Source organism: Coregonus clupeaformis, unplaced genomic scaffold (genome assembly GCF_020615455.1).
Source record: "Coregonus clupeaformis isolate EN_2021a unplaced genomic scaffold, ASM2061545v1 scaf0195, whole genome shotgun sequence".
In the NCBI taxonomy this organism is placed as follows: domain Eukaryota; kingdom Metazoa; phylum Chordata; class Actinopteri; order Salmoniformes; family Salmonidae; genus Coregonus; species Coregonus clupeaformis.
Window position 1 is genome coordinate 26662 of NW_025533650.1, and position 20839 is coordinate 47500.

General features: G+C 42.3%; 1 protein-coding gene across 2 annotated transcripts in view; it reads right to left on the minus strand.

The window, feature by feature from the left end:
• Positions 1–9509: 9509 nt before the first annotated feature.
• Positions 9510–20839, minus strand: part of LOC121543164 (CUGBP Elav-like family member 3) — a 43843-nt gene continuing 32513 nt past the window's right edge. The window contains exons 6-14 of one of the 2 annotated variants that reach the window (XM_045214063.1): positions 19566–19774; positions 18702–18863; positions 17975–18110; positions 17302–17442; positions 16937–17002; positions 14559–14663; positions 14265–14408; positions 13720–13885; positions 9510–10615 (exon numbers count right to left, since the gene is read on the minus strand). In XM_045214063.1, the coding sequence (XP_045069998.1) occupies positions 13758–13885; positions 14265–14408; positions 14559–14663; positions 16937–17002; positions 17302–17442; positions 17975–18110; positions 18702–18863; positions 19566–19774 (1091 nt within the window). In that variant the 3' untranslated portion in view covers positions 9510–10615; positions 13720–13757. Of the gene's footprint in view, positions 10616–13719; positions 13886–14264; positions 14409–14558; positions 14664–16936; positions 17003–17301; positions 17503–17974; positions 18111–18701; positions 18864–19565; positions 19775–20839 lie in introns of both variants that reach the window. The other variant, XM_045214062.1, reaches the window with a different exon arrangement.

The window sequence follows — 20839 nt, forward strand, 5'->3', positions numbered from 1 at the left end:
GCACTTCGCTCACACACACACATCCGCATTTTGTTTCGGCCCCCAATAAAAACTTTTACGCTGCTCTCTATGATAATGGCGTGATTAAGGCTGTTTACATCACCAAATATTAGTGCTTAAACGACAAAAAAAAAAAACAGGGTTCCCCAAATGGCGGCCCGCGGGGTGATTATATTTTGCCCCCCAAGTTTTGTGAGAAAGTTTTCATTGTTCGACATTAAAGACTGTAAAAACACCAGGAAATCAGCTCAAAGTGATTTTAATTTAGGAAACCTGTTCCCAAGTATTCCCACACATAATAGAGAGACATATTTTATCGTATCCCAATGTAATCAAGGTTTGAAATGATTTATGTTTTGGTCAAATATTATATGTTTGGGCTTCTTGTGGTCAATTATAGTGTACAATTTTATTTGTAATTATGTTCCGGCCACCCAACAATCTGCTCAAGAAAAAATCGTGCCGCAGCTGAATGTAGTTTGGGACCCCTGCAAAAGGCCATCTATATACATACAATTATAAACAAATAGTAGCCTAAAAGTAACTTATTTTATGGGTTGGGACTTTGGACATTATTTGGTGACTTTAATGTAGGCCTATTAGTAGCGGTGCGTGGGTAAAATCCGTGAGGAAGCCAAGCCAGTAAAAAAGCCACATTACAACCCATGTTGTGATAATTGCGTTGTTTGCTCTATAACCCATTCGTTCATACGCCACGGTGATATACAATAAGGCCGAGACAGGGAAAAGACAGGTCACACAGTGGCAGAATAAATTCAACTACACCATACGTTTGTTTCATCACAAAATAGGAAAGTAACATCTGTTCAGTGAAGTCCACAAAGCAAATATTGCATACAATCAGTTTTATCACCTGCAGCATGGTCAAGCAAGTTAGTGTTTTCGACAGTTTACTAAGCAACTACTGATATAGAACCACTCCATGGTTCCACTATTTCAGCACCATTTCAACTTAAACATTTAAACATCAAATCAACAAGGCTATATATGCTTAGTTTAATACACTGAAAACAAACTTAAAGATACCAAAAACAATTTAGTCCAATCAATTTAGCTAAATATCATGTGGCTGTCCATGTTACTGATTTATGTGTGTGTGTGCATTCATGTGTGCATGCGCAAGTAAAACAAAAAAGGTTGACTCACCCTACTTGAAGACTAGTTGAACACCAATGCCATCCTCCTCTCTTTCATCTTGGCAAGACGGTCTATGGCTCTGTACACTTTTAGTTTTTGTTGTCATAGGCTACCTAGCTAAAATGCTTGCTAGCCTGACTTCCTCACATGGGCAACAAAGAACCAGATAAATTAGCTAGCTAGATAATATGAGTCTACTATGCTACATCTAGGCTACATATTGAACTTCAATCATCTCAGGCCAGTGGCACAACATTCATTTATGGTTAGATCAGAATTGGTGTCATAATCATTGGCCTGTATAGAGAATTAAGTGAAAACCACAAGTCCAAATCCCCATCTCCATCCATGGCTTAGGAAAGCGCTGATTTAGCAAGGACATTGCAGGACATTTTTAAAAACATTTTAGTCATTTAGCAGAAGCTCTTATCCAGAGCGACTTACAGTTAGTGAGTGCATACACATTCTTTTTTTTCTCTTCATATTGTTTAACATCAACACAAGCAGACCAGTAATAGACACCTTTTTCTGAAAATTATGTTTTTGCAAAGGAAGTGATTTGATTGGTCTGAAGCCAAATCCCAACTGGCCTCTCTTGGGGGCGTTTTGCTGAACCCAGACAACCCATAATTGAGCTGGGCTCAATGCTGATTGGCAAATTATTATTTATTTTTTTTACAAATTATCAAGGGAGGCCAAACGCCTGCTGGCATCAATCAATCAAATGCTACGGCGGCAACATGTTATACTCTTTTGATCCAGACAGGATCAGATACATTGGCTACACATACTGAGACAGGGACTATGCTTTCCTTGCTCGCCGGTGAGATTCAGCCACTTGCGAATTGACAGAAAATTATGAAAACACAGAGAGAGAGGAAAGCGAAATTATTTTGTCATTTTATGTATTTATTTGTCAACTATGTCAACTGAGGCCTATAGGCCAATGTGGCGCACATGTAGGCTACCCGCGTAATTGGAATAGCATTCTGAATTATGTTACCGCTGGACTAGCATAGCTGAGGGGGAGGGGTAGAGGGGGGCAAGAGTTAAAACAGCACGGACTTCTATGGAACCAGATAGTAAGTGGCTGATCGTACAATTTGCACGTAAAGCTGAACGCCGGGTTCAAAGAGAAAAGTCAGCGGAGTTCTGCGGCTCGAGGAGGATGAGATGAGATGAGATGAAATGAGACCAGACAAGCACAGTGCTGAGCGTCGTGGTAATTAATGTAAAGTCATCTATAAGCTCAAATCAAAGTTTATTGGTCGCATACACAGTTTAGCAGATGTTATAGCGGGTGCAGTGAAATGCTTATGTTACTAGCTCCTAACAATGCAGTAAAATGTCAAACAAGTAGGCTACACAAATAATACATTATAAATCAATCTTGAAATGTCAGAATGAATCCAGTTAACCCAAATAGCGCTGTAACAGTTATCCAAATGTAATCTATAAGGATATACACCGGATGAATTTACACAAGATATACAAATAATTATATGTTTAGCCAACACAACACAGTACATCAGTAGATATATTAGTGAGCTACTGTATGTCAAAAATCCAGTATATAAATAAATATGCGGTGTGCATAAACGGTGTAACTAAAATGCTACAGTAGTAGAAATAATAGAATAAGCTATGTCGAGAATACAGTATTTAAATACACAGTACAAAATCCCATGGCAAAATGGATAGAATTGCAGGAATTGTCATGTTCGTTTAAGGATGGGTCAGACCAAGGCGCAGCGTGAAATGCGTACATGTTTATTAAACTGATAAACACACGACCAAACAAACTAAACGTGAAGTCCTAAGGTTGAACACGGAACAACGCACAACTAATGAGTGCCAATAGGCTGCCTAAGTATGATCCCCAATCAGAGACAACGAGCGACAGCTGCCTCTGATTGGGAACCACACTGGCCAACATAGATCTACACATACTAGATCTACACATAGATATACACAACATAGAATATTCACACCCTGACTCAACACATAAGAGTCCCCTGAGTCAGGGCGTGACAGGAATTTAGCTTCTGGACCAGTCTGGAATGTAAAAATACAGTAGGCCTATATGCAGGGTGAATTCGGAATAAGTGGGACACTTTTTGCATTTCTGTCTTCTGTAACCTCTTTCGACGTCTATCCAACATATTATCCCAACACCACATTATACATTTCTGAAATCCTCAAGAGGTTTCATTATCACACACACATTTATTTTGGGGGGGGGATATCATATTCACAGGAGGCATAACACACCCATTTGTGTACACTGAGTCAAAACCATATTTTCAGTTTGTATTGGTAGACTGGGAAAGCAGGTCAGGTAAACTGGGACCCCATTATTATAGTGTTAATTGTAACCCAATGAAAATTAAATTCAATTGTGTGTGATTAGGAAACATCTGAGGATTTCAGAATGTATCATGTGTTGGGATAATGTGTTGGATAGAGTTCTGAAGAGGTTACAGAAGAGGGAAACGCAAAAAGGGTCACACTTTCTCATTTCACTCAAATAACAGTACTAATAATAGTACGACAAGAAAGCATGAACAGGATATAGTTATACAAGAACCAGAGCCCTGCCTAGCCTAAGTACAGGGGGTTCCTAATGTAAACTGGATCTCTTTCCTCCATTGGAAAAGCCTATAAGACTGTTCCACTTCAGCCACTCCATGCTGTCCTACTTTAGCTAGCTATGGTTGAAAATAAATGACTGAATTACGAAATTGAAACATAATATTAGCAACTTTAAAATGTATTTTGATGCACATTTACATCACCATTTGGCACAGTGCATTATTTATGACAGTTTTATACCTTAACATCAAAACAGAAAAAAAACATTTGATGTTTGCTCTGCCCCCCTCTATGAGGTCACACCAATGAAGTGATGTGATTTCGATCATGTGGTTTCTCTGCATTGGCTTAGTAACAATAGTTTAGATTTTCTCTTGTCAGACCAAGAAATAAAGCCTCAGGATTAAGCTGTGCCAGTTTATATGATGTCCCACTCTTTCTGAACTCACCCTATGTGAATGGTGTGTATAGACAGTATGGCCAGTATGTGAATAGAAAATATGTGTACAGCAGTAGTTATATATGATAAGCCATCTCTAGAATATAGTATATACAGTGCATTCAGAAAGTATTCAGACCCCTTGACTTTTTCCACATTTTGTTACATTACAGTCTTATTCTAAAATGGATTAAATTATTTGAATAAAAAAATAAAAAACAGATACCTTATTTACATAAGTATTCCGACCCATTGCTATGAGACTCCAAATTGAGCTCAGGTGAATCCTGTTTCCATTGATCATCCTTGAGCTGTTTCTACATCTACATTGGAGTCCAATTGTGGTAAATTCAATTGAATGGACATGATTTGGAAAAGCACACACCTATCACAGTTGACAGTGCATGTCAGAGCAAAAACCAAGCCATGAGGTCGAAGGAATTGTCCGTAGAGCTCCGAGACAGGATTGTGTCGAGGCACAGATCTGGGGAAGGGTACCAAAAATGTATACAGCATTGAAGGTCCCTAAGAACACAGTGGCCTCCATCATTCTTAAATGGAAGAAGTTTGGAACTACCAAGACTCTTCCTAGAGCTGGCCGCCTGGCCAAACTGAGTAATCGGGGGAGAAGGGCCTTGGTCAGGGAGGTGACCAAGAACCCGATGGTCACTCTGACAGAGCTCCAGATTTCCTCTGTGGAGATGGGAGAACCTTCCATAAGGACAACCAACTCTGCAGCACTCCAACGATCAGGCCTTTATGGTAGAGTGGCCAGACGGAAGCCACTCCTCAGTAAAAGGCACATGACAGCCCGCTTAGAGTTTGCCAAAAGGCACCTAAACAAGATTCTTTGGTCTGATGAAACCAAGATTGAACTATTTGGCCTGAATGCCAAGCGTCACGTCTGGAGGAATCCTGGCACCATCCCTACGGTGAAGGATGGTGGTGGCAGCATCATGCTATGGGGATGTTTTTCAGCGGCAGGGACTGGGAAACTAGTCAGGATCAAGAGAAAGATTAACGGAGAAAAGTACAGAGAGATCCTTGATAAAAACCTGCTCCAGAGCGCTCAGGACCTCAGACTGGGACGAAGGTTCACCTTCCAACAGGACAACAACCCTAAGCACACAGCCAAGACAACGCAGGAGTGGCTTCGGGACAAGTCTCTGAATGTCCTTGAGTGGCCCAGCCAAAGCCCGGACTTGAACTCGATCGAACATCTCTGGAGAGACCTGAAAATAGCTGTGCAGTGACACTCCCCATCCAACCTGACAGAGCTTGAGAGGATCTGCAGAGAAGAATGGGAGAAACTCCCCAAATACAGGTGTGCCAAGCTTGTAGCATTATACACAGAAGACTCGAGGCTGTAATCGATGCCAAAGGTGCTTCAACAAAGTACTGAGTAAAGGGTCTGAATACATATGTAAATGTGATATTTCCGTTTTTTTTATAAAAACCTGTTTTTGCGTTGTCATTATGGGGTATTGTGTGTAGATTGATGAGGGGGAAAAAATTGTATCAATTTTTGAGTAAGGCTGGAACGTAACAAAATGTGGAAAAAGTCAAGGGGTCTGAATACTTTCCGAATGCACTGTACATATAAAGTGGGTAAAACAGAATGTAAACATTATTAAAGTGACCAGTGTTCAATGACGCTATGTAGATAGTGCAGCAGTCTCTAAGGTGCAGGGTCGAGTACCGGATGGTAGCCGGCCAGTGACAGTGTCTAATGTCTGCTGCCAGTTCTGAAGTCTTTATAAATGCGTACATAAGAGCATATGCCAATAAAGACTTGTTGTAATGGTTAAAAATAATGTTTAAGGTATTATTGCATAACACCATTGTTGTAAACTATATACACTAGTGATTAAAATACTATATGAGTTGTTATTGCATTTGATTTATTAATATCCCCATTAGCAGATGCCAATGGCGACAGCTAGTCTTACTGGGGTCCGACATATAATGAAAAAAGGCATTACAGACAAAATACTTTACAATTTACATACATTTAAAAACATTAACATGTAATATGTATGTGCATAACACTGAAAGTGTTAATTATAATAATATGACATTTAGCAGACGCTTTTATCCAAAGCAACTTACAGTCATGTGTGCATACATTTTTAGGTTTGGGTGGTCCTGGGGATCGAATCCACTACCCTGGCGTTTCAAGCGCCATGCTCTACCAATTGAGCTACAAACACTGACTCTAGCTCCGTTTATACCTGGTTCTAACTTGCATCCTTTGTCCTGATCGTTTCCACGTTCTGATTGTGCCCACATTTGTAGACAGGTGTAGACAATCAAAATACACATTGTGATCTGATTGTGATCAGATCATCCTGACCACCTCCAGAGGTAGTCAGACACATATTTTGTCTGGATATCTTACAAGTGTGGACAGATCTGGACAGAGAAACCATTTAAATCATCATTATTCTGCCCTTATTATTCTGCCCTATTGACAGGTGGCACCATTAACTGATTACATCAATATGTGTCTTACAATAAATAAATATTATTTGGAAAGAATAGCTGTGAAATAATTTACATAAAGGAAGGGACCAAGAAATCTGGTCACAATGCAGACACATGGACGGATAACAGACACATTGTAATACCATGTGTAAAATCAGAACGCAAGCGATCAGGACAAAGGACCCATGTTAGCACCAGCTATAAACAAGGCTAAAGTGTAACAGCGTCAGCACTAAGCACAGTGATAATTTAACACTCAAAAGTGTGGACCCGTATAGACACTGGCCCAGTGTTAAATTTAACACCGTCAGTGTTGATTTAACACTGGAGAATTTGCTGTGTAGGCCTAAGCTACTCATAGTGTACCTTACTAGGCCCAGGCCTGTAACTAATGTGCCTATGTTATTATATGTAGACTACCAGTCAAAAGTTTGGACACACCTACTCAGTCAGGGATTTGTCTTTATTTTCTACATTTTTCTACATTGTAGAATAATAGTGAAGACATCAAAACTATGAAATAACACATATGGAATCATGTAGTAACCCAAAAAGTGTTAAACAAATCAAAATATATTTAAGATTTGAGATTCTTCAAATAACCACCCTTTGCCTTGATGACAGCTTTGCACACTCTTGGCATTCTCTCAACCAGCTTCATGAGGTTGTCACCTGGAATGCATTTCAATTAACAGGTGTGCTTTCTTAAAAGTTAATTTGTGAAATTTATTTCCTTCTTAATGCATTTGAGCCAATCAGTTGTGTTGTGACAAGGTAGGGGGGGGTATACAGAAGATTTGGTAAAAGACCAAGTCCATATTTTGGCAAGAACAGCTCAAATAAGCAAAGAGAAACGACAGTCAGTCAATACGGAAAATTTCAAGAACTTTTAAAGTTTCTTCAAGTGCAGTTGCAAAAACCATCAAGCGCTATGATGAAACTGGCTCTCATGAGGATGGCCACAGGAATGGAAGACCCAGAGTTACCTCTGCTGCAGAGGATAAGTTCATTAGAGTTACCAGCCTCAGAAATTGCAGCCCAAATACTGTAAATGCTTCACAGAGTTCAGGTAACACACATCTCAACATCAACTGTTCAGACGGGACTGTGTGAACCTGCTTGGGCCAAGAAACACGAGCAATGGACATTAGACCAGTGTCAATTTGTCCTTTGGTCTGGAGTCCAAATTTGATATTTTTGTTTCAAACCGCTGTGTCTTTGTGAGACACGGTGTGGGTGAACGGATGATCTCTGCATGTGTAGTTCCCACCGTAAAGCATGGAGGAGGAGGTGTTATGGTGTGGGGGTGCTTTGCTGGTGACACTGTCTGTGATTTATTTAGAATTCAAGGCACACTTAACCAGCATGGCTACTACAGCATTCTGCAGCGATACGCCATCCCATCTGGTTTGGGCTTAGTGGGACTATCATTTCTTTTTCAACAGGACAATGACCCAACACACCTCCAGGCGGTGTAAGGGTTATTTTACCAAGAAGGAGAGTGATGGAGTGCTGCATCAGATGACCTGGCCTCCACAATCCCCCAACCTCAACCCAATTGAGATGGTTTGGGATGAGTCGGACGGCAGAGTGAAGGAAAAGCAGCCAACAAGTGCTCAGCATATGTGGGAACTCCTTCAAGACTGTTGGAAAATCATTCTAGGTGAAGCTGGTTGAAAGAATGCCAAGAGTGTGCAAAGTTGTCATCAAGGCAAAGGGTGGTTATTTGAAGAATCTCAAATATAAAATACATTTTGATTTGTTTTAACACTTTTTTGGTTCCTACATGATTCCATATGTGTTATTTCCTAGTTTTGATGTCTTTACTATTATTCTACAATGTAAAAAATATTACAAATAAAGAAAAACCCTTGAATGAGTAGCTGTGTCCAAACTTTTGACTGGTAGTGTATATTGAAGTTGAGATATGTATTGCAGACAGGTTTAGCTACATTATTTAATGCACATTTAGGCTACATATTATTAAGTGAACGCACCATCTCAGACTTCAGCCCAGAGCCAACCTTTGACTGTGGTCTGATTACAATCACAGAGCCATCATGCAGCAGCATTCCCAACTACTTATAAACACCATACACACTCAGGCACTCATAAAGAATGACTGATAAACACACACTCTCTCGCCCATTAACACATCAACCTAGATAACTACTGGTGGTTCGCGGCAGGCCTATAGCCTACCTACCATATCTACTAGAACCTCTCTCAAAAACTACCTACTGAGGTGGAGACTGGAATCTGCGCCTGTCTCGCCCTCTACTGGTCAATTACAACCTGTACTCTTCATTCTCTCTCTCTTTTACATATTTTTACACTCTACGCTTCTCTCTTTACACTCTCCTCTCTCTCTCTCGCATTCTCCTCTCTCTTTCTCTCCTTCCCTCACTCTCCTCTCTCGCACTCTCCTCTCGCTCTCTCTCTCTCTCCCTCTCTCTCCTCTCTCTCTCTCGCACTCTCCTCTCTCTGTCTCTCTCTCGCACTCTCTCTCGCACTCTCCTCTCTCTCTCTCCCTCCCTCTCTCCCCTCTCTCTCTCTCGCACTCTCCTCTCTCTCTCTCCCTCCCTCCCTCTCTCTCTCTCTCTCTCTCTCTGCACACTCTCCTCTCTCTCCCTCCCTCTCTCTCTCTTTCTCTCTCTCTCGCTCACTTTCTCTCTTCCTCTCTCCCTCTCTCTCCTCTCTGTCTCGCACTCTCCTCTCTCCCTCCCTCTCTCTCTCTCCCTCCCCCTCTCTCTCTCTCTCTCTCTCTCTCTCTCTCTCTCTCTCTCTCTCTCTCTCTCTCTTACACAAACACACACAATAAATCACAAAAAACATATTTGATGTATAATACTTTTTATTTTAACTTAAAAAGAGATTGGATCAAAAACAGGACTCAATAAATAAGAAATAAATATAATTGTTGTAATAATTAATTCATAATTATAATTACTCGATTGCAGAGTCTGACAGAAACAGACCCTTTTTTGCTCTAAAAAATTCTAAAATCAGAAACTTGTAACCCATTTAAACCCTTCATCATTTCTCCCTATTAACAAAAATAATTGATAAATTAGTCAATAAAAAAAAAAGTTCAAATATTAAAACCTCTCAGAAAAGGTGCAGTCCCTCCCATCCACATTTATCCTAAAATCTAAGTAGAAATTGAAAATATGTTTGTGATTCTCCCCTTTCTTTATTTCTAATACAATATCCCTTAACGAAGATAATAATAATAATAATAATAATAATAATAATAATAATAATAATAATAATAATAATAACAGTAATAATAATAATATTGTGTCATTTTTCAGTGATTTTTCTAAAGTACTCTTCTTTTTGCATTTTTTTGTAATTTTCTAGATGTTACTCTTCTTAAACTAAATTATTTACAGGCCATAAGGATCTCTCTCCAAAGTTTCTCTAAACTACTCATTTTGTCTCAATATTTTTTCCTGTTTTGCTTTTTTTATTACGAAATGAGGCCTTCCTATTTGTATCATGTTATACACATGTTATACACATGTAATAGACATGTTATGGTCCAAAGAAGTGATATATCACCATTATTCATCACCTCATCAATGACCTTAGTAAGTACTTCCTGGGTCTGTGTATGTGTGTGATCTTCACTACCCTACACACTCCAGACTCCTCACAAACCATTTTCAAACTGAGCCCAGTTCAATGGGTAGGATTACTGACATATCTGTATTTGAAAGTATGTGTGTGTTTGTGTGTGCGAGGCCTATACTATGTACATTGGTCAATATCTGTGCCTTGGCCCTTTTAGAGTGCAATGTGTGTGTGTGGTGTGTGTGTGGTGTGTGTGTGTGTGTGGTGTGTGTGTCTGCTGTTCCCCGTCGCTCAAAAGAAAGGTAGTAGGTCTAAGGGCGCAATGCACGCTGGGATTCCACCACAGCCAGAGTCTGAAAACTTCACCTGCAAGAGCGAAGAAAGGAAAGAGTGAGAGAGGGAGGGAGGGGTTGGGGCACAGATGTAGAAAGAGAGAGAGAGAGAGAGAGAGATAGGGAGGGAGAGAGAGAGAGTGAGAGAAAGAGACAGGGAGGGAGAGAGAGAGAGCTTGTTAGGACATGGATATAGTCTTCTGTTTTCCCTCTACTATAATCTATATATCAGAGAACAAAGAAATAACAGTATGGAAACAATTCATCCCTCATGTGGATGACATTTCCAACTCAAATCTATTACCAGAATACATTTGCACAAAACAGTTTACCCCTACAAAGTCTGCATCATTGGATACTATAGTAAACCTCTGTGTTTTTCAACAGGGATAACATCATGGTGCTTTTAAACATAGACATACACAGTGTCCAGGGCATGCAACTCAACACAGTGAAATATCCATTAATGTTGTTGTTGTCATTTAGGAGGCCTTTTGCCTTTTGTGTAATTGTGTGTGTGAGTGTCTGTGTGTCCGTGTGTGTGTGTGTGGTCCGTGTTGTGCGCGTGCGCACGCACACATTGTACTTGTGTCTTAGATCACGGCAAGCAAAGATTCCCAACATGCATCACTCTCTGGCAGTTGCAGTATAGAACTTCTGGGTGACAGTCTCCCTTAGTCCACAAGTAGCCTAGAATTTTGTGGTAGCTTCTCATGTAAATTTAAGCCATTACAATAATATTTTCTTATTTGTAGTCTTTGAATGTTATTATTCGATTATTCAAATTTGGATGAACTGATCCAAGGTCAGTTATGTGTTTTCTCCCTTATGGTTAACGTTTTGATTTGGGGCAGGTTAGCTGATCCTAGATCTGGCTCTATGAGTAACCTCTACCCGTACCAAGAGCCAATCTTTTTCCCATGTATATTAATTCTCCCAGAATTCCTATAGTTTAAGTCTGTTCTCCAATCAGCAAGAGGCAATGTTTAGCACCATCATCACAACCACATACCATTACCTCAAAACACCGGCCAGGGGGGTGAGAGAAGGGGAGAGCGATAGATAGAGGGGAGGAAAGGAGAGACGGAGTGATAGAGAGATATAAAACAGGAGGGGGAAATAGACTGGTAGAAAAGAAGGGGAAATAGACACCAATCAAAATGTCAGGCCAGTGGACAGTCTGACCAATCAGAAGCCAAGGACACACAGCCTACCAATCAGAATCCAGCTCAGCAGAGTTTAGCGTCATCAGAGGTCCACAGTCCAATGCTGCATCTCAATAGTCTAAAGTAACTTCCTCCCCTTGTCTCCTTTCTCTCTACGCTGATCTGCTAATCTTCCGCCATATTGTTTTCACATGTTATTTGTTTTCAGGTCAGTGCAGATGAAGGAAATGTGACCAGGTGATGAAGGCTCTTAAAACTATGAGATGCGCACGTAAATTAGGACTTGGACTTATCCTAGGAATGTGTGCTGTTTCTGGGGAGTTATTTATCATTCATTGCTTAGCTTACACATGCTAAATAATTTCACACATTTTCCTTACAAAGTGGTTACCCACCTCTATATCCACATAGGCTATGATCAGCACCAAATGCAGGTGGCTGGGCTGGACTGGGCTGGGCTGGACTAGGCTGGACTGGACTAGGCTGGGCTGGGCTGGGCTGGGCTGGACTAGGCTGGACTGGACTAGGCTGGACTGGGCTGGACTAGGCTGGGCTGGGCTGGACTAGGCTGGGCTGGACTGGGCTGGGCTGGACTAGGCTGGACTGGGATAGTTCTAGGGCTTGGTTCAGAGAATAGTTCTGAGTTCTGCGGAATGGTTACGAGTTCTGATCCAGTCTGCCCCTCAACTGTACTGATCAACACGTTTCCAAACTACCATCCAACGGTATAAATCTGTACTTTAAACCCAACAACACATGAAGGGGCTCCATTACCTATTACCCCATTACACACTGAATGGCCTGGTTAGAGACTGTAGGAAAACACTCATAAACCTACTGTAATCACACAGTTAACTTTGGACACCCTCACACACACACACACACACACACACACACACACATACACACACACACACACACACACACACACACACACACACACACACACACACACACACACACAGCCCCCTTGCCCACCTCAATCTAGTGGTAGCCCAAATCTACAGTAGAATTATAATGATAATAATGACAGCAAACAGAACACTACAGAAACTGATCAAAAACTAAACTGTGAAAAACAACAACCATTGATACAGAATTTACCCAAATATCTAATACAATTATCCATCAGTCAATGCAGATATTCAATCGAATCAATTGATACTTAATCAGATCCCAGTTATTGACAGTTATTGATCAGTATGTGCACAGGTCGATACAAAAGAAAGTCACAATGCACCAAACACAGTCTGTGGTCACCACGGCAACAGGGCATGCAGGTTAGTGCATGGCCGGTTGCTCGGGGCGATGGAACAAACAAAAAAATCGCCAAGGGCAACCAACACAGGCAATCCACCTCCACAGCAACCCAGACACAGGCCAACCAATCAACTTACAATACGTGAGAGGAAGGGAGGTCGGGGCTTTATCGGTCGCTAGGTAACCATTGCCATAGTGACGGGATCCCCGCGAATTATGATTGGACGGGAGGATCTCGGGTGAGGTATGTTGTTGTTTCAGGAAAAGATTAAAAAACATCAGAAAAGAAAAATAAATAAAATATATGAAGTTGGATAACAATATTTAAATAATTTAGTTGAGATTAATTTGGCTGCAATATCTCTAAATGATTGAACTACCTACAAAGCATTTTTTGTTATTTCATGTGTTTAATATTCTTTACCACATATGCACTGATTATTTAAGATCCTGCCCACTCTCTCCATATAGCCCTTTCACCAATCAGCATTTTAGAAAGCTGTGACTGACAGCAGCTTGCATAAACTCCATTGTCATTCTTTCCTGTTTCCTCCCCAAACCCAAGTATCCCTCCTCTTTCCCACCACTTCTTCCTTACACAGCCAAGTATCCCTCCTCTCTCCTCCCTCCTACCCTTCTCTTTCCTCTCTCCTCCCCTCCTCTCTCCTTCTTTCTCCTCCCCCTCTCTTCCCCAACCCCTCTCACTTCTCACCTCTCGCTCTCTCTCGTTCTCTCTCTCTCCTCTCTCCTTCAGTAGGGGCGGTTGGCGTCTTTAGGTCGTTTCAGCTGCACCTTGAGTCTCTTCATGCCGATCTGGAAACCATTCATAGCCTGGATGGCAGTCTGGGCACTGGATGGGTTGTCAAAACTCACAAAACCTGGGGAGGGATGGAGGGAGGGAGGGAGGGAGGGAGGGAGAGGGAACAGAGAGAGAAACATTCAGAAATGTAATATAACATGTATAAAAAATGTATTCACTCACTAACTGTAAGTCGCTCTGGATAAGAGCGTCTGCTAAATGACTAAAATGTAAAATGTAAATAATCACATTGTTTCATTGTAACAGACAGAGATACAGTCATACAGTATGCTACCAGCAACTGAGAGTTACAATCATCATGTATCATAGCAACAGGTGGAATTGCAATATCTCCCTCCATTTCTCCTCCTTTCCTTTTCTCATGGATACATGCTATTCACCCATCCCTGCCTCTCTCCTATCTCTCCCTCCCTCCAATCCCTCTCTTTCTGTCTTACCGAAGCACTTGCTCTGATTGGTGGCGCGGTCTACAAAGACTTTAGCTGAGATTACGTTTCCAAAGGGCAGAAACATCTGAAGCATCTCACTGTCACTGAACTCCTGAGGCAGGTGGTAAATAAAGATATTACAACCCTCTGGACCTAGGGGAGGAACACACATATACGTTAGGGTCTGCAACTGAGAGACACACTCGCACAAATATTCATGAGGATCTGTGATTCACACGCACACTAATCTGAGACACACACACACACAACAGATGCTGTCTGAGAGACAGGACGTGACATCACCTTCTCGCTGCTGCTGTTGCTGGGGCTGCTGGTGTTGCTGGGCAACCAGGGTAGGTTGCTGTGGAAAATGCTGGCCGACCAATCCATAGGCAGCAGGGTACGCCGCTGTGATGAGAGAGAGAGAGTGACATCAGATGATGAGACACTGGCTGGAGGTCCAAGTCACCCCTAACCACAGATCTAGGATCAGATTACCCTACATGCCCTCAATGACAGAGATTAGATGGATGAACACACCTCTGACCCTGTACCACAGGGATCATCAACTATATTCAGCCACGGGCTGATTTTTTCTTCAGGCGATGGTCAGGGGGCCGGAACATAATTACAAATAATTTGTAGACTGTAAATTGACCGCAAGAATCCAGATATAACATTTGACTAAAACATAATAATTTTAAACCTAGCTTACATTTGTATACCATCACATATATATCTCTATTATGTGTGGGAATACTTTGGAAAATATTTCCAAATGTAAAATCACTTGCTGGTGTTTTTAGTCTTTTATGTCCTACGATAAAAAATACAAAAATAAAATGCAACTTTTTTGGGGGGGCTCAGAAAAGTTGGGGGGCCAAATAAAATCACTGCCAGTTGGGGAACCCTGCTGTAGCAGGTAATTACTGTACTACTCTGAGAGCATTGAGGACTCCATTCTGACGATGCAAAATAAGCACATACAGTGAGCTCCATAATTCATTGGACAGTGACCATTGTTTTGTTATTTTGGTTCTGTACTCTAGCACTTTGAGTTTGAAAGGATACAATGACAATGAGCGTGAAGTGCAGACTGTCAGCTTTAATTTGAGGGTATTTTCATACATATCGGATGAACCGTTTAGAAATGACAGCACCTTTTGTACATGGTCCCCCCATTTTAAGGTACTACAAGTATTTGTTAAATTGGCTTCACAGATGTGTGTCGTTAGGCAGGTGTATTCATTTGTGTCGTTAGTGAATGCAGGAGAGCTGTTGATGAATAGTAATGATTCTAGACGTTGCTATTGCCTTTGGAGGTTGTTATTGGGGTGTGACAACATGAGGAAGACAGCAGTGTCGATGCAAATGAAGTTGGCCGTCATAAGGCTCAGAAATGAAAATCAATCATTCAGGAACATTGCAAAAACCCTGGCCATGCCCAAGTCAACAGTTTTGTTCATCATTAACAAGAAAAAAACAACCGGTGAACTCAATTATGTAAAAAGACCCGGTAGACAGAGGAAGACCACTGTAGTGGATGACCGGAGAATACTCTCTATGGTGAAGAAAAAAACCCTGATAACAGCCCAACAGATCAAAAACACTCTCCTGGATGCAGGTGTAGATGTGTCAAAGTCTACCATACGCAGAAGACTACACCAGCAGGACTACAGAGGGTACACTACAAGATGCAAACCACTGATAAGCCTGAAGAACAGAAAGGCAAGATTACAGTTTGCTAAAAAGCACCTAAAAGAACCCCAAGAGTTCTGGAAAAAAATATTGTGGACAGATGAGACAAAGATTAACATGTACTAGAGTGATGGAAAGACAAAAGTGTGGAGAAAAAAAAAGAAATGCCCATGATCCAAAGCATACCACCTCATCCATGAAACATGGTGGAGGGGGTGTTATGGCTTGGGCCTGTATGGCTGCCAGTGGAACAGGCTCACTTGTCTTCATCGATGATGTGACTGCAGACAGAAGTAGAACAATGAATTCTGAAGTCTACAGAAATATTTTATCTGCTCAGATAAAACCAAATGCCTCCAAACTCATTGGACGGCACTTAATCACGCAACAAGACAATGACCCTAAACATACTGCTAGAGCAACAAAGGGGGTTTTTGATGGCCAAAAAGTGGAAAAACCTTGACTGGCCGAGTCAATCACCAGATCTGAATCCAATTGAACATGCATTTTACATGCTGAAGAGGAGACTTAAGGCAATAAGTCCCCGAAACAAGCAGGAACTGAAGATGGCTGCAGTACAGGCCTGGCAGAGCATCACCAGGGAAGATACCCAGCGTCTGGTGATGGCGATGCATCGCAGACTTCAAGCAGTCATTGCATGCAAAGGATATGCGACCAAATATTAACAATGATTACTTTATTCTACATTATGTTAAACTGTCCAATGATTTTTGATGCCCGAAAATGGGGGGGACCATGTACAAAAGCTTCTATAATTCGTAAACGGTTCATCCGATATGTATGAAAATACCCTCAAATTAAAGCTGACAGTCTGCACTTCACCCTCATTGTCATTGTATCCTTTCAAACTCAAAGTGCTAGAGTACAGAACCAAAATAACAAAACAATGGTCACTGTCCAATGAATTATGGAGCTCACTGTATGTGTCAAAGGAGCTGGTAGTGTGTGTGACTGTGGCCCACCTGTGTAGTGCTGCATGCCTGCATACGCCTGCTGGAGAGGGTCTAGAGATAATGCTGGACTCTGGGCTGCAGGGAGGGAGGGAGGGAGGGAGGGAGGGAGGGAGAGAAGTAGGGAGGGAGGGAGGGAGGGAGGGAGGGAGGGAGGGAGGGAGGGAGGGAGGGAGGGAGGGAGGGAAGCAGGAAAGCAGGGAGGGAGGGAGGGAAGCAGGAAAGCAGGGAGGGAGAGAGGGAGGGAGGGAAGGAGGGAGGGAAGGAAGTATGGAGTGAGGAGCAGAGCAGAGAGAGTGAATATAGGGAACAAATGACAAATGGAGATCTCAGTATTTTCGTGGTAAATATTCTATCTTTGGTAATTTAGCTCGTACCTTGGTATGCATGAATGCCATTTGTGTATAGTGCTTCCGATGCTTGCTGTCCATTGGTTGGTGGACTGTAACCATTGACTCCTAGAGGTGGAGGTAGTGATGGCACAGGCGTGGCTGAGATGGTTGGAGGGGTATTCGTACCTGCAAACCGGGAGGACCAATCACAGTGGAGGAGATATTGTGATTGACAGCTACTAGACTCTATAGTGTATAAGAAAGAGAAAAAGGCAGGGCATAAATGCAGGGGAGAAGCAATGATTGGTTAGTGGGGCAAAGGGAGTTAAGGGAAGGGTGCATCTTATTGTAAAGTGGCTTCCTCTCCTTGTCTACTTCCCTCAATCTGCATTGATGTTAAATGAACTGGACTGGTGAAAGCTAATTCCCAGCTTTCAGATTAGTGTAGAATCGATTAGTGTACACTGTAAAGGATGTTGATTAGACGAGGAGAAGAAGCCACTTTACACTATTGAGATGCACTCATAAGCAGATTAATTTAGAAACTAATGAAGAGCAGTAAATGTACATCAAATAGACAGACTTGATCTGCATAGCATAGTAAACATTAGATCAGTCCATGTTATTACTAACATACAGTATCCGTAAGCATCTGTAAGTGTCTGTGTGTCTGTGTGTTTGTGTGTGTGTGTGTGTGTGTGTGTGTGTGTGTGTGTACCGGAGGACGATGTGATGGGCGTGGCAATGATTCCGTTTGCGCTGAGCGCAGCCATCTGCTGCATCTGTAAACTGGCAACAGTTGCTACAGGAGACAGGTAAGCTGACTGAGCAACCAGAGCCTGCTGCTGGACAATCTAGAGAGAGAGAAAGAAAGAGAGAAAGAAAGAAAGAAAGAAAGAAAGAAAGAAAGAAAGAAAGAAAGAAAGAAAGAAAGAAAGAAAGAAAGAAAGAAAGAAAGAAAGAAAGAAAGAGAAAGAGATAGAGAGGGTGGAGAAAAATAAAGGGGGAGCGAGAGAGCGAGAGAGAGGAGAGAGGGAGAGACAGGGTGAGAGAGAACGAGAGAGAGAGGGAAGGAGATAGAGAGGAAGATAGAGAGAAAGAGCGGGAGGGTGAAAGAGAGAGAGGAGGATGAATAGAGATGTAATTACATGTCCATTATATCCAGCCACGGGGTTAATGGCTGTGTTACAGAAAAGCTGTGGTTACTAGGAAGTGTGTATGTGTGTTGCTGTGGTTTTTGTCGAGAGATGTCTAATGCTAAATGACATGTCCATTCAGTAATAACATTAGTGCAGATTAGGCCAGTGATAGACCCTTGAAAAACATCACATCCTCTCATACCCAAAGCACCACTCAAACCAGTGTGTGTGTGTATGAGTGCCTGCGTGCATGTGTGCGTGTGTGCATGCACGTGTGTGTGTGTGTGTAACGATGTGTGTGCTTACCGCCTGTGCGCTGACGGCCTGTGTGTAAGCGTTGTAAGCAGGGAAGTTGAGTGTCATGGTGGGGCTGAAGATGCCCAGCTGTGACGCCACCTGCTGCATCCGTCTCAGCCCTCTCTCCTTCTCTGTGTCGGCAAACTTCACCACCAGACTGGACGACGCACCCTGCAAGGAAACATACACAGGTCTTTAAGTTAAACACATGGATTTACTGAATTACCCGATATTGGGAAAACAATCAACCAAGATTTGGTGCACTGTTTTGAAACGCATATTTATGTTGAAAGGTAAATAAAGTACCTATCAAACCATTTACAGAGACAGGACATATACTATATGCTATACTGTTACTGTACAGAATACTTTTCCCATAACAATGAGAGAGGGATAGGTAGGAAGACTTGTCTGTGATTTAGAGAGGGAGAGGTAGGAAGACTTGTCTGTGATTTAGAGAGGGAGAGGTAGGAAGACTTGTCTGTGATTTAGAGAGGGAGAGGTAGGAAGACTTGTCTGTGACTTACAGAGGGAGAGGTAGGAAGACTTGTCTGTGACTTACAGAGGGAGCGGTAGGAAGACTTGTCTGTGACTTACAGAGGGAGAGGTAGGAAGACTTGTCTGTGACTTACAGAGGGAGAGGTAGGAAGACTTGTCTGTGACTTACAGAGGGAGCGGTAGGAAGACTTGTCTGTGACTTACAGAGGGAGAGGTAGGAAGACTTGTCTGTGACTTACAGAGGGAGAGGTAGGAAGACTTGTCTGTGACTTACAGAGGGAGAGGAAGACTTGTCTGTGACTTACAGAGGGAGAGGTAGGAAGACTTGTCTGTGACTTACATAGAGAGAGGTAAGAAGACTTGTCTGTGACTTACAGGCAGTGTGCGGCTCCCATGCAGGGTGCTAATGGCAGCCTGAGCTTCAGCATGTCCCTGGTACTTCACAAACGCACAACCTTTACTGGTACCATCTGGGCCACGTAGTACAGTACACTCGTCTATACTGCCGAAGGGCTCAAACAGCCTCTTGACGTCTTCGTCACTCTGCTGTTTACCCAGCATGCCCACAAACAACTTCCTGTCTTCTGGAAGAGGGCCACACCAGGGGGAGAGAGGGAGGAGGGGAAGAGAGGGAAGAGAAAAGGAGAGGAGTTAGATAGCTCTGATACTAGAGAGATACGTATCCTACATACTCAGTTCATAAAACATATCATGGTGCTCTCATTGAATCTCATTATGTTCTAGCAGGCCAGTGATTGGAGAAAAATATGTGTTGCGATACTGCTACCAACCACCAGGGTGCAGTATAAATTTATAAACTACAGAGAGATGAAAATTAGGACTAGAGGAGCAACAGGGTTCACAGTAGAGAACACTAATAATGTATGTGTGCGTGTGTCTGTGTGTGTGAGTGTGTGTGTGTGTGTGTGTGTGTGTGTGTGTGTGTGTGTGTGTGTGTGTGTGTGTGTGTGTGTGTGTGTGTGTGTGTGTGTGTGTGTGTCTTTGAGGCTTACTTTACAATGAGTGTCAGCAGATACAGATTAACAGAGTTTCCATAGCAAGAGTTCCCACTTGGTGAGAAGGAGAGTCACATTGAAGACCTGACTCTCCAAATTCAATTTGTGAAAAATCCTCATCTAAATTTGTGGTTGACCTCAACCCTGCTGTAGATACAGATTGAAGTGGGTAACTTCTGTAGAATTGGACAGCTGTGTCATTATAAAGTAAGATGGGGTGTGTTCTCATTAGTGAACAAGCGTGTTTATTTGTGTGTGAGGCAGGTGTGTGTGTGTGAGGCAGGTGTGTGTGTGTGTGTGTGAGGCAGGTGTGTGTGTGTGTGTGTGTTTGTGTGAGGCAGGTGTGTGTGTGTGTGTGTGTGTGTGTGTGTGTGTGTGAGTGAGGCAGGTGTGTATGTGTGTGTGTGTGTGTGTGTGTGTGAGGCAGGTGTGTGTGTGTGTGTGTGAGGAAGGTGTGTGTGTGTGTGTGTGAGAGAGGCAGGTGTGTGTGTGTGTGTGTGTGTGTGTGTAAGAGGCAGGTGTGTGTGTGTGTGTGAGGCAGGTGTGTATGTGTGTGTGTGTGAGGCAGGTGTGTATGTGTGTGTGTGTGTGTGTGTGTATGTGTGTGTGTGTGTGTGTGTGTGTGTGTGAGGA